This window comes from Protopterus annectens, chromosome 14.part0, assembly GCF_019279795.1.
Source record: "Protopterus annectens isolate FY-2018-M chromosome 14.part0, PAN1.0, whole genome shotgun sequence".
Classification (NCBI taxonomy): domain Eukaryota; kingdom Metazoa; phylum Chordata; order Ceratodontiformes; family Protopteridae; genus Protopterus; species Protopterus annectens.
This window is the reverse complement of record NC_056748.1, coordinates 280,189,643-280,203,022: the sequence shown is the minus strand read 5'-3', so window position 1 is coordinate 280,203,022 and position 13,380 is coordinate 280,189,643. Positions and strand designations below refer to the sequence as shown.

The following is a 13,380-nucleotide window of genomic DNA, read 5'->3' as shown; positions in this document are numbered from 1 at the left end:
ATTTTACATTCTTGTATTCATTTGTGTTTCTTTAGCAGCTAGTGCCTTGTTTGAGTAGTATTTAGGATAACTTGACAACCATCATGGTGTGAATTCTGTTATTTTATACTTAAAGATGTCATTGTGGGATTAGAAAAGCTTTGAAGAGCATTGTGGGAAGGTGGTGGGAAAGGTTAGGAAGATATCCTAAAGAGTCTGCGTATTGCATATGGTCCTGTTAAAATGATCTGATAAAAAGAACACCCTCATGTAATTTATCTGAATTCTCAGTGTGTTTTCAGTAACATTGTGCATGTTTTTAGCAGCCAGGATACTTTGTGAACACTCGTCATTGTCTCGCCTTAACTCACTCAAATTTTAACCAAAGTATTAGATGAAAAGACAGATTGCCAGAGATGGGTAGTGCTTAAAAAGTTTAAGCTAATTGTCTTAAATGTTGTTTCCAAAAGGTATGATACATACTTGAGTGAGATGGCTTTTTTATTTTTTTTTATTTTTTTCCCATTAAGGTATTGCATGGCTATGTTGTGATGCCAGACGCCAAGTGAGAATGCAAGCCCTTACCTATCTCCAGAGAGCACTCTTGGTCCATGATCTGCAGACCCTGGATGCCTTAGAATGGGAGTCATGTTTCAACAAGGTGATTGCACTCTGTGAAATAAATATTATTTTGTTTTGGTAGTCATGGCATCATTCCTTTTGGTTTGCAGTGCAACATTATAAAGTGGTAACTTGCTGAAGTCCTGAAATATTAGAAAATGTAGGAGTATTGTACCATGAGTGTAAACTACTACAGCTCATTAACATAAATGTGTTTTAAACATTAATGTTTACCAGAATAAACCTTTTCTTAACTTAGTGTTTCAGGTAGTTTGAATTATGAGCATGTGTATATGTCCTTCCATATCACTGTTACAGTATTCCTCTTCACCTGAAGGATCTCCTGCCAAGGACAACCAAAAAGTCTGGCCAGTATACCAAAGCCTTTAGCTCTTATAGGTGCCATACATCATATGTATAATCCCTGCGCAAGACATAGGGTATAAAGATGACATATGAACACAAACATTCAGCACTTCTTTGCCACCAGTCTGGATGCCCTTCTGCTGTGCTGGTTACCAAGTCGTGCTTCAGATTGTGCCCTGTTGGGGTTTCTTCTATTTTACTATTGTGTGGTTTTGTGTTCATGTCATCCAAAAAGGGAAAATGTCAGTGTGGGAAGCAGAATCACCTTAAAGACCATCATGACCAGTGTCTTCTTTTTACTTGGGAGCTTCACACAATTATACATTGCTCTGTCTGCCAGGTGTGTGTGTGCTTAAGACCATACATAGTCACCTCTCCTGCTTGTCCATATGTCTTGAGAATCAGTAAAATAAAATAAAGTAAAATAAGCTTTTGGCTCAGGATGCTGTGGCAGAATCCTCAGATCCCAAGGGCCATCCATTTGCCAAGAAGAAGGCAAAAAAGTTAGGCCCGGTGTTCTTCATGTTTCACTATTGCGATCATCGCATTTGGGTTATCCCTGCCAGGGTAGCCTTCAGTCATCCCGAATACCAGAGGCTTAGTATTTCTGTGTCAGTTGCTGTCGCTTGAGGACTGATGTCAGGTCATCAGTAGTATAAAGTAAGCCAGCCGACACCATCACATCAGTCTTTCTTGCTGAAAAGCCCAAAGCGGAAGCAGTTTGCACGAGTGCCGGTTGGCTGCTATCTGAGTTTCATTTTCCGAATTGAAGTTGAAGTCTTCTGAAGCTAAATACCCCATTGGGGATCTTTTTTTCTTTCTGTAACCGATGTCAGAAAAAGTTAACAATTGTCTCACCTGTGGAAAACAAATACCACACCGAGACTTTCATTCTTACTGCGTCACTTGCTTAGGCCCAGACCATGACGTCCCCCCTGTCGGTTTTGTGCTTTGTTCAATGCCAGAACTGTACGTCATCAGGCCCTTATTGTAGCTAGATATTTTCGCTTTCAGTCCTCGATCTCCAATATGGCTTCGGTAAGCCATCCAACATCAGATCTTCGGAAAAAATGTAAGGATACAGACAGAGACAGACCGCACAGGTCCAAACCTACCGACAAGGTCCAAACCTACCGACGATGCTTCCGCTAGCTGTCAGTTCTCTGGTCCACAGTGAGGTGCTTTCGCAGCCCCTGATACCCACTTCTTTGGATTCATAGGCTGCTACCGAGACCTATTTGGAGTCCAGTATGCCACAAAACTCTTCATCGACGAAGGATCCTGCGGTTGTCTCTACCTTGGATGGGTCCGGAGCCACTGAGCAGACACCGGCTTCCAAGGAAGTACTTTGCACTACCGATTCTTGACACAAACTGACGATTTCTTCCGCATCTTCTGTTCTTTCGAAAACTACCGAGTTTCTAAGGCCCAGGATATGAACCACACCCAAGAATCCGACGACCCCATCTCAGGCACCTACTTCCTTGCTTCAGTCTCAGATGTTTAAAATGGTGGAACACCTTATTATGTTGATCAGTGGAAGCCAGGCTACCCCTTCCAAAAGAAAAAGGGAAAAAGAGATTTGTCCCCAGTAGTCTTATTTGAACAGGAGTCTGATGACTTTGATGCCTCTGAATATGAAGACATGCAACCCCTCTCTGCTTATGAGGATTCTGATGCAGAGGAATCCATTCCTTCAGCCTCTCCACCCGAAGATTTTTCCTTTGGGGAAACCCTTCATACTTTAAGGGAGCATTTCCAATTGGAATGTCAGGACTATCCTCAGTCTAAAAAGAGACTCAGGGAATTTTTAGATCTTCCACAGCACAGACCCCTGGCTTTTCCTCCTGTCCTGGATGTTGTGAATGATGTTTTTATGGAATCTAGTTTAACTCCTTACACCCTCCCCTCCCGCTCCCAGGAGACCTGACAGGTATTACAGAGTCCCTGACTCTCTCAAATTTCTGTTCAAAAATTCTACTGCTGACCCTGAGGTTATCTCCCAAGGGCCTAAAGAAATTAAAGCAACTTCTGCTAAGAATCCCACCCCCTCAGATAGGGATTCCCAAACATTAGACAGATGGGGTAAAAAAAAGTATACACCTCTGCTACTCTTGGTATTAGAGCACTAAATTGTCAGTTCCATATGCTAAAATTCCAGCAGCATACCATGGAACTCCTCAAACAAAAAATATCAACTTTTCCTGCTTGTGCAGAAAATAGAGTTGCAAGTCTTAATGCATTCTGCAAGTCAAGTAACTAATCACACCTTACACTGTGGTTTTGATGCCCTAGAATCATCTTGCAGGGCAGCAGTCACCAGTTCTGTCCTTAGAAGGCATGCTTGGCTTAAGGAGCAGCCCTTGCCAAATCTAAACTATTGGATGCACCCTTGCACAAAGACAACTTATTTGGCACCAAGGCAGAGGAGGTCTTAAAAAAGTTGGAAGAAAAAGCTAAATCTATGTAGACAGTTAAGGATTTCCTGCAGGTCCAGCCACCCAGGTTCAGTAGGCATTGCCTCTCCAAACACTGGTCCTTTCCTGCCCCCTCCAGGTCAGTTCAGCCCAGACCCCGGGGAAGCAGAACCCCCAGACAGCCACAGGGAGATCAAAGCAATGGAGTACCTCCACTTCTAAACCAGGGAGTGCAAAGCCACCCCCTCATGGTAAGAGCTCACAATGACTCTCCACTTCCACCCCTTCCCTCTGCCAACATGCACTTGCCCCTGGGAGGAAAACTCTCCTTCCACGCAAGCACCTGGACCACCATTACCAATGACCGCTGGGTCTTCAACATAGTGTCCCAGGGATACAAATTTTCTTTCCACACTCTACCAACCCCAAAAGGGTTCCCAAATCTACCTCCAAACCACTGGGCAGAGACCAAAAAGCAAGTCCTTTCCCCTGCTCTCCATGAGGGCAATAGACCACATTCCTGCAGAACAGATAGACCAAGGTTTCTACTCCAGGCTCTTCCTGGTACCCAGAAAAGAGGGCACCTGGTGCCCCATCCTCAATTTATCCGTTCTAAACACCTTCCTGGTGATACCAAAATTCAAAATGCTCATCCTTCAGCAACTACTTATGCTCTCCAAGGATGACTGGCTAGCCACCCTAGACCTAAAAGAGGTCTCCCTACACATCCCCATCAGGGAATCATGTAGGAAATATCAACATTTCAGGGCAGGATCACTGCACTTTCAGTTATCTGCGCTTCCCTTTGACATATCTACTGCTACCAGAGTTTTCACAAAATGTCTGAATCCCGCCATTGCTTTTTGCAGGCAAAGAAATATTCAAATTTACCCATACTTAGACAACTGCCTAATATAGGCAGTCAGGAAAAGCTGCTCAAGCACCTGGCCTTTGTAAAGGACCTACTGACCTCCCTAGGGGGTACATTATCAACGAAAAGCAATCCAAAGTAGTACCCACTCAAAAAATTATATTCCTAGGCACAAGCCTGGACACAGCATCCCAGATGGCATTCCTTACACCAGAAAAGAAAACTTACCTGACAGCCTATTTCTCTCAACTAGCCACCAGACCAAAGTTACCCGCAAGAAAAATCCTGCAAGCTCTGGGGTTCATGGCATCTTGAATTCCACTAATTCCATATGCCAGACTGCATATGAGGAAACTTCAATGGTACCTAAAAAGCCTTTTGTGTCAACAGTCTCAAGACCTGGAAACTCTTATACCATTGATACCTTGTCTAAGGAAAGATTTCTTTTGTTGGGCAGCAGCATGCTACCACAACAAGGGACTGCCCTTCTCACCACCCCATGTTGCCCAGACCCTCACCACAGAAGCATCAGACTATGCCTGGCATGCACACCTGAACAGCAGGTGCCTACAGGGCCAGTGGAGCCCACATCAAATACACCTGTACATCAACCAAAAAGAGATGTTAGCTGTCCAGCATGCATTGACAGCTTTCAGACCCCTTCTCTCTCCAGAGGCTCTACTGGTCAAAACAGACAACACCACAGTGATGTGGTATATCAACAAACAGGGAAGGACTCCTACCCTCTATGCAGGCTCACCATGACCATTTGGCACACAGTCTCAGCCGTGCAGCTACACCTGTTAGCACAATTTCTGCCAGGCTCTCTAAACTTTCTGGCAGACAACTTAAGCAGAAATCTTCTGGACCCACACAAGTAGCTAAACCAAAGAACCTTCACCCTTATAACTCAGAAACAGGGCATCCCGAAGGTAGACCTCTTTGCTTCCCTCTCCAACCATCAGCTCAGCAAGGTCTGCACCAGGGAGCCCCACTGCAGGGCCTGGAAAGTGGATGCTCTATCTTTCCAGTGGGTCAGCCTCTCTGTCTATGCATTTCCCCCACTACCTCTCATTACCAGGGTACTGCTCAAAAAAAAGGAGGAAAAACCAAGGGCAATCCTGATTGCCCCAGACTGGCCACGCCATCACTGGTATCTACTGCTGCACAGCCTGTCCCCCCTGCCACCATGGCATCTCCCTTGGATCCCAACACTCCTGACCCAGAGGGAAGGAGAATTTATGCATCCCCAATTGCAGATCTTCAATTTGGCAGCCTGGCTTATTCTTTGACCTCTGTGCAAGCTGCCAATCTCAGTAAACAGGTTCTAGATGTTATACGTGAGGCCAGACACCCTAGCACTTGAAAGTCTTATGCTGACAAGTGGAAAAGGTTCTGCACCTGGATCCAGGCTAAGGGAGCTGATATGGCACAGCCCTCCCTACATCTCATCCAGAATTAACTAGCTGACCTACTGCACAGTGATCTATCCTTTTCCTCTATTAAAATTCATGCGTCTGCTATCTCTGCTCATTTCAGCACTGAGCAACCTCTTTTCTCACACCCTCTTATCAAACAGTTCCTCAGAGGGGCTAGCAACTTGAGGCCACCCAGAATAGCACGTACCACAGCTTGGGACCTAAACTGTGTGTTAGAGAAACTCACCCTGCCCCCCTTTGAAACCAGCAGCTTCAACAGACTTAAAGTTTCTCTTATGGAAGACAGCCTTGCTGCTGGCCATCACTTCTGCAAGAAGAGTATCCGAGCTACAAGCACTAATGGTTGTAGAGCCCTTCATTATTTTCCATGCTGACAGGGTCTCCCTCAGGACTAACCCATCCTTCATGCTAAAAGTGGGTGTCCATTGTGGCTCTCAACCAATCCATTAATTTGCCCACCTTTTTCCCTAACCCACAAAACAAGGGGGAAAGAGTACTGCACTCTCTGGATGTGCACAGACAACTCAGATTCTATCTAGACAGGACTAAATCATTCAGAAAGACTGATCAGTTGCTAGTCAGCTTTGCTGCAGGAGCAAAGGGCAAAGCTATTTCCAAACAAACCATTTCCAAATGGATAGCACACTGCATCCATTTCTGCTGCACGCAACACGGGGAAACCTCCCCCTAAGGGGATCAGAACTCACTCTACCAGAGCAACCTCCACCTCTACAGCTTTCCTCAGAGGAGTCCCCACCAGGGACATCCTCGAGGCTGCAACATGGACTTCTGTTCATACCTTCACCAAGCATTACCAACTGCCTGTCATCCCAAATCCAGGGCTGACTGCCTCCACTCTTTACCTCAACTTTGGGGATCAACCCAAATGGGATGACTGCAACAGTGAAACATGAAGAACATAGTACAGTTGTGTACATTTACCATAAATGTAGATGTTCGAGTGTTGCATTCCTGGTTTCTCTCCCTCCACCCCCCTTTTTTTTTCCTCTCTCTCTTATTACAAGGAACTTTTTGGTATCTACTTTTCTACTGGTGGGGTTCTTCCACCATATCCTGGCTCCCACTTGGGGGCTCCTGACAGGGCAAGAAAAATTGATGTTATAGCGTCGGCTACCTTACTTTATACTACTGACGACCTGATGCAAATCCTGAAGCGACAGCAACCGATGCAGAAATGCTAAGCCTCTGGTATTCAGGCCAACTGAGAGCTATCCTGGCAGGGATAACCCATATGTGATGACTGCAACATTGTATACACACGAACATCTACATTTATGGTAAATGTACACAACTGTACTATCTGGTTGATGTCCAGCCTCCCCTGAATTTCTTTCTAGAGGCTAGTGAAAGCCTTGAAGACCATCTGGTGCTTGCTTCAGATTCCCCTGCCACAACCCCATCAGAGGCCAGCATGGATCTGAATCCTTGCATTTCTTCAGATACTTTTCTACAGTTGGCATCTGACATTAATGGGGAACCTTGGCTGATGATAATTGAGAGGCAGAGGGTGATTCCTCAAATTTTAGTAAGGGTAAATACCTACCACTATTACTGAGTCTCGTCAAGGGTGTGAGCCTCTGAGGGGTTTTCGGATAGATGCCCCACAGAAAACGAAACAGAAAACTGTTAAGGATTCCCAGCATGAATGGCAAGATTTTACTCTAGGTTTATTTAATGCTTTGATGACTTTGAAGCCTCCTCTAAGGGTGTCTGTCCTTGCTCCCCTGGTCTTCAGTTTTGTTAAGATGCCTAGGGGAATTGGATCTCGATTTGGATTCTGGGGAAGAATGCCTGTCTTATTCTTCTCAAATTCCTTCCACCCTGGACTATAGGTCGAAGAAAGAGGATTCCTTGAGTCCAGATTCCCTCTTGTAAAAGTTGTCCTTTGGAGATACTATTGCCTGTGTGATGAAATATTTTAAGTGGGACTGTTCCCAGGTCTCGACATTCAAAAGAGATACTGTAAGTTCTTACAAATGGAGTTTCCCAAACCATCAGCTATCCCTCCTATTCTGGCTGCCCTTTCAGATACTTTTTTCTGCAGGCTCTGTAGCTCCTGACTGTCAGCCCTCTGCACCAAAGAAACCTGATATGTTCTACAAGATGCCTGAGGACTTCAAATTCCTGTGCAAGTGCCCTTCTGCTGCTCCTTCAGTGGTCTCAGTTTCTTCTGACAAACCTTTTAAGTTGTTGCCACATACTAAGCTCCTTCCTTCTGATAAGGACAGTTGAGCCATGGAAAGGTTTGGCAGGAAAGTTTATACTGCTGCCGCCTTGTCTTTCAGGGCCATTAGCTGCCAGACTCGTATGACCAAGTATGTTTTGGCCCTTCTTTCCCAGGATTCTAAGGTGGTCTCTGACCTTCCTGATTCTAATGAGAAGGCTTCTGCCCTTTCACTGTTGGGGTCCACTTCTGAAGTTGCCTGTTACTCAATAAAATGCATGTATTATGCAGCTGATGCCTCTTCTAGGGCTGCTACCTTTGGTTCAGTGATGTGGTATTATTTACTACATCTTCAAGCTTTGCCAGACGATATTAAGGCTCAAGTTTTTGGATGCACCTCTGGATAACAAAAGTCTTTTTGGAACAGTTGCTGTGCAGACTTATTTAACTCCCTCTAGGAGAAGATTAAGGTCTTGCAGGAACTTAAGCATATTTTTGCTTACCCTATCCCCAAGTTTCAGGGGAAGATACAGTTGTGTAAAATCTTACCATAACAGTAGATGTCCTTCACTTCACTGTTGCAGTATTCTTGAAAGAATGGATGTCTGAGCAGCCTGTCGCTTGTCCAGTATTGAAAAGCATGAAAGGATCTTGTTTGCAACGTATGTCCTATTTATGACCCTCGCACAGATTGCAGGGCATAAAAGGGAAGTACAGACACAACTACCCAGAACTGAATTGCCCCAGGAGAGAACAAGCCTCATAGGACAAAGCAGTCCATGCACATCCAGAAAGAAAAAAAGGCAGAATAGAGAGGAGGGGGTTGGAGACATGGAGCGAATATTGCAACAGTGAAGAGAAGGACATCTATTGTTATGGTAAGATTTTACACAACTGTGCTATATCCTTCTATGTCACTGTTGCAGTATTTCAAACAAGGCCACAAAAAGGAGAAAGTGCCAGAAAACCACAAACTTGAAACCACACAAACAGACTAGCACCACGGAGGTAATGACGGAGAAATAAATAAATCCACGCTCAGAAGTGCAAAACCACCGTTTATTCTAAAACAATTAACGCTTGACAGTATCTTCATGTTTTCATCCATACAGACAGGACTTCATCAGATTCCACCATATTACAAACCTCCCCCAGTATACTTATTCCCTTCTTAATTGAATAATTAGTGCCAAGATTTAAAATATTATTTAAAATTTCTGTGCGTAGCTAAAAAAAGCAAAATCACACTTCTGTAAAACATATGTCAATATGACACATTTTCCTCTATAAAGCTTTCAGAAAAAAACATTCCAATAGATTTTATTGAACAATGTATAAATATTCCTGAATAAATAGTAAATTTAATTTGAACCTGGGACCAAGGAGTACGTTCAAATAATTTGAGAACCAACAGTGTCATCTCGTGGCCAAATATTAAAATTAAAAATTAAAAAAACTCAACTATTATTTATTAGAACTGCTCCATACAGTATAAAAATGTAAACATTGTGTGTGTGTGTATATATATATATATATATATATATATATATATATATAGATAGATAGATATTTTTTTAGTAATATATTTGTGTTAAAGCTTAGCTGCCCTTAATTTCAACACTGGGACTTAGGGATATGTTTTCATTCAACCCTGAGAATCTGTAGACCAATTGCCAAAAGAGTTCCCTATACTCTATTTTCGTTTCCCAGGGCCCTCCCCTAGGGTTTTATTTTATCATTTCTAAAACAAACTGTATTCTGCTGATAAACAATTTTAGGTAATATTTTAAATGTTGGCGCTAATTATTCAATTAAGAAGGTAATAAATACTGGGGGAGGTTTGTAACATGATGGAATCTGATGAAGTCCTGTCTGTATGAATGAAAATACGGGGCTATTGTTAAGCTATAATTGTTTATAGGTTGATACTAGGCTATCTGCCCTTGGGCATTTATAAGCCTAGCCAGAGTGTGTTTGGCTTTCGTTACCCTTTTAGATTAGTTGACTGTGCCTCTGTATAGTAGGTCACAGAAGATAGCCTTTTTGAGGTTAGTTTACTGTGCCTCTGTCTAGTAGGGACACAGTAGAGATCCCAGGGGTAAACCTACGATCTCCCATCCACTCATCAAGATTTCTCTTGAAGAGTGTCATTGAGGGACTCTGCCTGACATGGATTGGAATTTTGTTCCAGAGTGAGGGGAGTCTCTGGGATATGAATCTGTCCCTCCAGCATGTCCTATTTATTTCTGTGCTGAGGTTTAAGTCCCTGGAGCGTGTAGCTCTAAGGGATTTCGGTTTCCTGAGGTGGAGCATGTCCATTAATTCTGGGTTGGACATGGCTTTATACATCAGGCACAGATCGCCTCTGAGTAGGTGGTAAGCAACTGAGTAGAGCTGGAGTTTCTTTAGCCTAACTGCGTAGTGCATCTGTTTGAGTCCCTTGATACTCTTGGTGAGGTACTTTTGGGGTCTTTCCAGTTGCTGCAGTTGTTGGGTAAGGTACATCCCAAATGGGGCATTGTATTCAATTATGGGCCTGATGAGTGATGAGTAGAGGGGCACAATGACCTCTCTTGGTCTAGATGTGAACCCTTTCGTGATAAGGTGGGCTATATAGAAGGTCTTTCTAACCACTTTGGCAACGTGATTGTCAAAGGAGAGATTGCTATCTACTTGGGTCCCCAAATCCTTAATTACTTCTTCCGTACTTAACGGATTACCACCTATGTGGTAATTTGTGGGCACTTTGTTTTTCCCAAAGGGGATGACTATGCACTTTTTGGCATTTAGCTTTAGGCCATGGCTCTGGCACCAGTTATCCATCTCTGAGAGACCCTTTTGGAGGATGCTTGTGTCAGTCGGCGAGTCGATTATGGCACCCAGTTTGCAGTCATCTGCGAACTTGGCCAGCCATAGTCCTCCCATGTTAGCCTGTACCTCAGAGAAATATATTCCGAACAAGAGAGGTCCCAGGACTAAGCCTTGTGGGACGCCACTTGTAACTGGTTTAGAGTCTGACATGGCACCTGCAATTCTGACCACGTGGGTTCTATCCCTAAGCCAGTTTGCAACCCATCTTGTGACATAGGGGTTGATATTTAAGCTGGTGAGCTTATTTATGATGCACGAGTGGGGTATTGTGTCGAAGGCTTTTGCGAGGTCCAGGTAGGCTATGTGGACTACCTTCCCTTCATCTATGGCCTTGGTGACTGTTTCAAAGAAGTCGACCAGGTTCAGGAGGCAAGATCTGCCCTTAACAAAGCTGAATTGGGTAGGATCCAGTGTTTGGAGGCTCCCAATGTCTTTGTTTATGAGTTTCATGATGATACGCTCCATAGATTTGCAGACCAGGCTAGCCAAGCTTATAGGGAGATGGTTTCTGGGGTCCGTTGTGGCACCACCTTTGTGGAGTGGGACCACTGTTGCTGTACGCCATTCCTTGGGTACATATCCTGTAGTAAGGCTGAGATTGAACAGTGACTTTATGTGAGGGTTCAGTTCTTGTTGGAGTTCATGTAAGACGCAGCCCGGGACACCGTCCGGTCCCATTGATGCTGTGTTTTTTGCTTTGGAGTGGGCAGCTCTCACCTGTGCATCTGTGATGTCAGGGAGGCTACACTCTGTTGGGATAGACATTTGCTCTTTTGGGGGGGAAGGGGGGGGGAGTTTGCACTGAACCTGTCTGCCAGGATGTTGGCAATATATGTGGGTTCAGTGTATGTTTTTGTCATTTTGAACTAACTCAGAGCATATATGGGAGTTGCCACCCAGGTTCCTGACATAACTAAAGAAGGCATTGGGATTATCTTTAGCATCTTGTGCAATTTTTCTTTCAAAGCTGGCCTTAGATGATTTTATGAGGGATTGTAGTTTCTTGCTAGTACTGATCAGAGATGCCTTCCCTTTTTGGGATTTTGCTCTATCATGTAGTAGCTTCCTCCTTCTGTTGTATAGCTTATTTATGGCTGGGGTCCACCAGACAGGTCTCCTGCCTTTGGAGGAATGAGTCTTGGTTTTATTTGGGATAGCACGATCCATGCATTCCTGTAGGTGTCCATAGAAAGTGTTTGTAAAGGATTCTGCGGTTTGGGCCGTATTTTCCACTGGCCCGGGGGCTTTGAAGGATTCCACCTCGGTTTTGAGAAGTGTGAAGTTTGCTTTTGAGAAGTTCTTCATCGTGGTTTCCTTGGCTGGGGGTGGGGACAGGATATGGATGTCCAGTGAAATTAATTTATGGTCAGATCTTACCAATGAGGGGTATACCTCAGGTATGGAACATAGAGTCCCCATGTTGGTGATGATCGGGTCCAATATGTTTCCCCCTCTTGTGGGAGTGGTGACCAGTTGTACCATAGCATTTGAGTGTATAAATTCTAGGAACCGTTGGGCGAGGGTGTTGGGGCTTGAGTAGTGCTCCCAGTCTATGTTTGGGCAGTTGAAGTCACCCAATATAATGGTGTTTGGAGAGACCTTCATATTCTCCAGTGTTCTCAGGAAAGCCGAGTGGGGTTCCTGAGTTTGGGAGGGTGGTCTGTAGCAGGCTACAAACTGAAAGGCAGTTTTGCCCACTGTTAGTTGCACATGGATGGTCTCCAATGCTTCATGCAGTGCCACTAACCTGGAGGTGTGGGTATCTTTGATGAATATGGATACTTCCCCTCCTGTTGTAGTTCGGTCCGAGTTTTGGGGCCAAAAAGCATGGTATGAGGTATAACCTGGTAGTGCTGGGGTGCTCTCGGGAGCCTCAAAACAGGTTTCTGTTACTGCACAGATATTGATATTCTCCATATTGAGGAGAGCCTCGAGTGCGTGCAACTTGAGGTTTAGACTTCTGGCGTTGTTGAATAAACGGTGGCTTTGCACTTCCGAGCATGGATTTATTTCTCCATCATTACCTCTATGGTGCTGGTCTGTTGGTGTGGTTTCACTGTTGCAGTATTCTTGAAAGAAAACAGAGTAAAAAAGCTCAAAAGTCAGAAGAGGAGGTGGAAGGCTGAGAAGGGCTCTCAACAAACCCACGTAAAATGGTTTCAGCAAAACCTGCCCTGACCCTAGAAACTGTATCTAACTTATAATGTTTAGTAAAGGTTTGCACTGAAGATCAAGTAGCAGCTTTAAGGATGGAATTGGTGTCCAACCCCTTGAAAGAAGGTACCAGAAGAGGCAACAGCCCTAGTAGAATGAGCTCTAACAAAAGCAGGCAGAGACTTGCCATGTAAAGAATAACAAAAAGAAATTGCCTTAGATATACAGGAGGAGATGGTTTGCTTACAAACAGCCAAACCCAAAGACCTGGGATGAAAGGAAACAAAAAACTCATTGGACTTGCGAACAGTCCTAGTTTTATCCAAATAGTACCTGAGCTGTCAAACGGGGTGTCTAGAGCAGTGGGTACAGGTGCAGCCATTAGGAGATATGCATGGATTCCCCTTTGTGATTTTGTGGAACCATTCAAGTCTTCTTTTGTCAGTGCTCCTTTTGACAGAACATCGTTGTTTGGCC

At 44.2% G+C, this 13,380-nt stretch overlaps 1 protein-coding gene across 5 annotated transcripts in view; it reads left to right on the top strand.

Annotated features, from left to right (window-relative positions):
* The window catches only part of GBF1 (golgi brefeldin A resistant guanine nucleotide exchange factor 1), a 4,751,435-nt gene that overhangs the window by 4,436,304 nt on the left and 301,751 nt on the right, over positions 1-13,380 (top strand). For all 5 annotated transcript variants that reach the window (XM_044055999.1, XM_044056000.1, XM_044055998.1 and 2 more), the window contains one exon: positions 510-640. In XM_044055999.1, the coding sequence (XP_043911934.1) occupies positions 510-640 (131 nt within the window). The remainder of the gene's footprint in view (positions 1-509; positions 641-13,380) is intronic.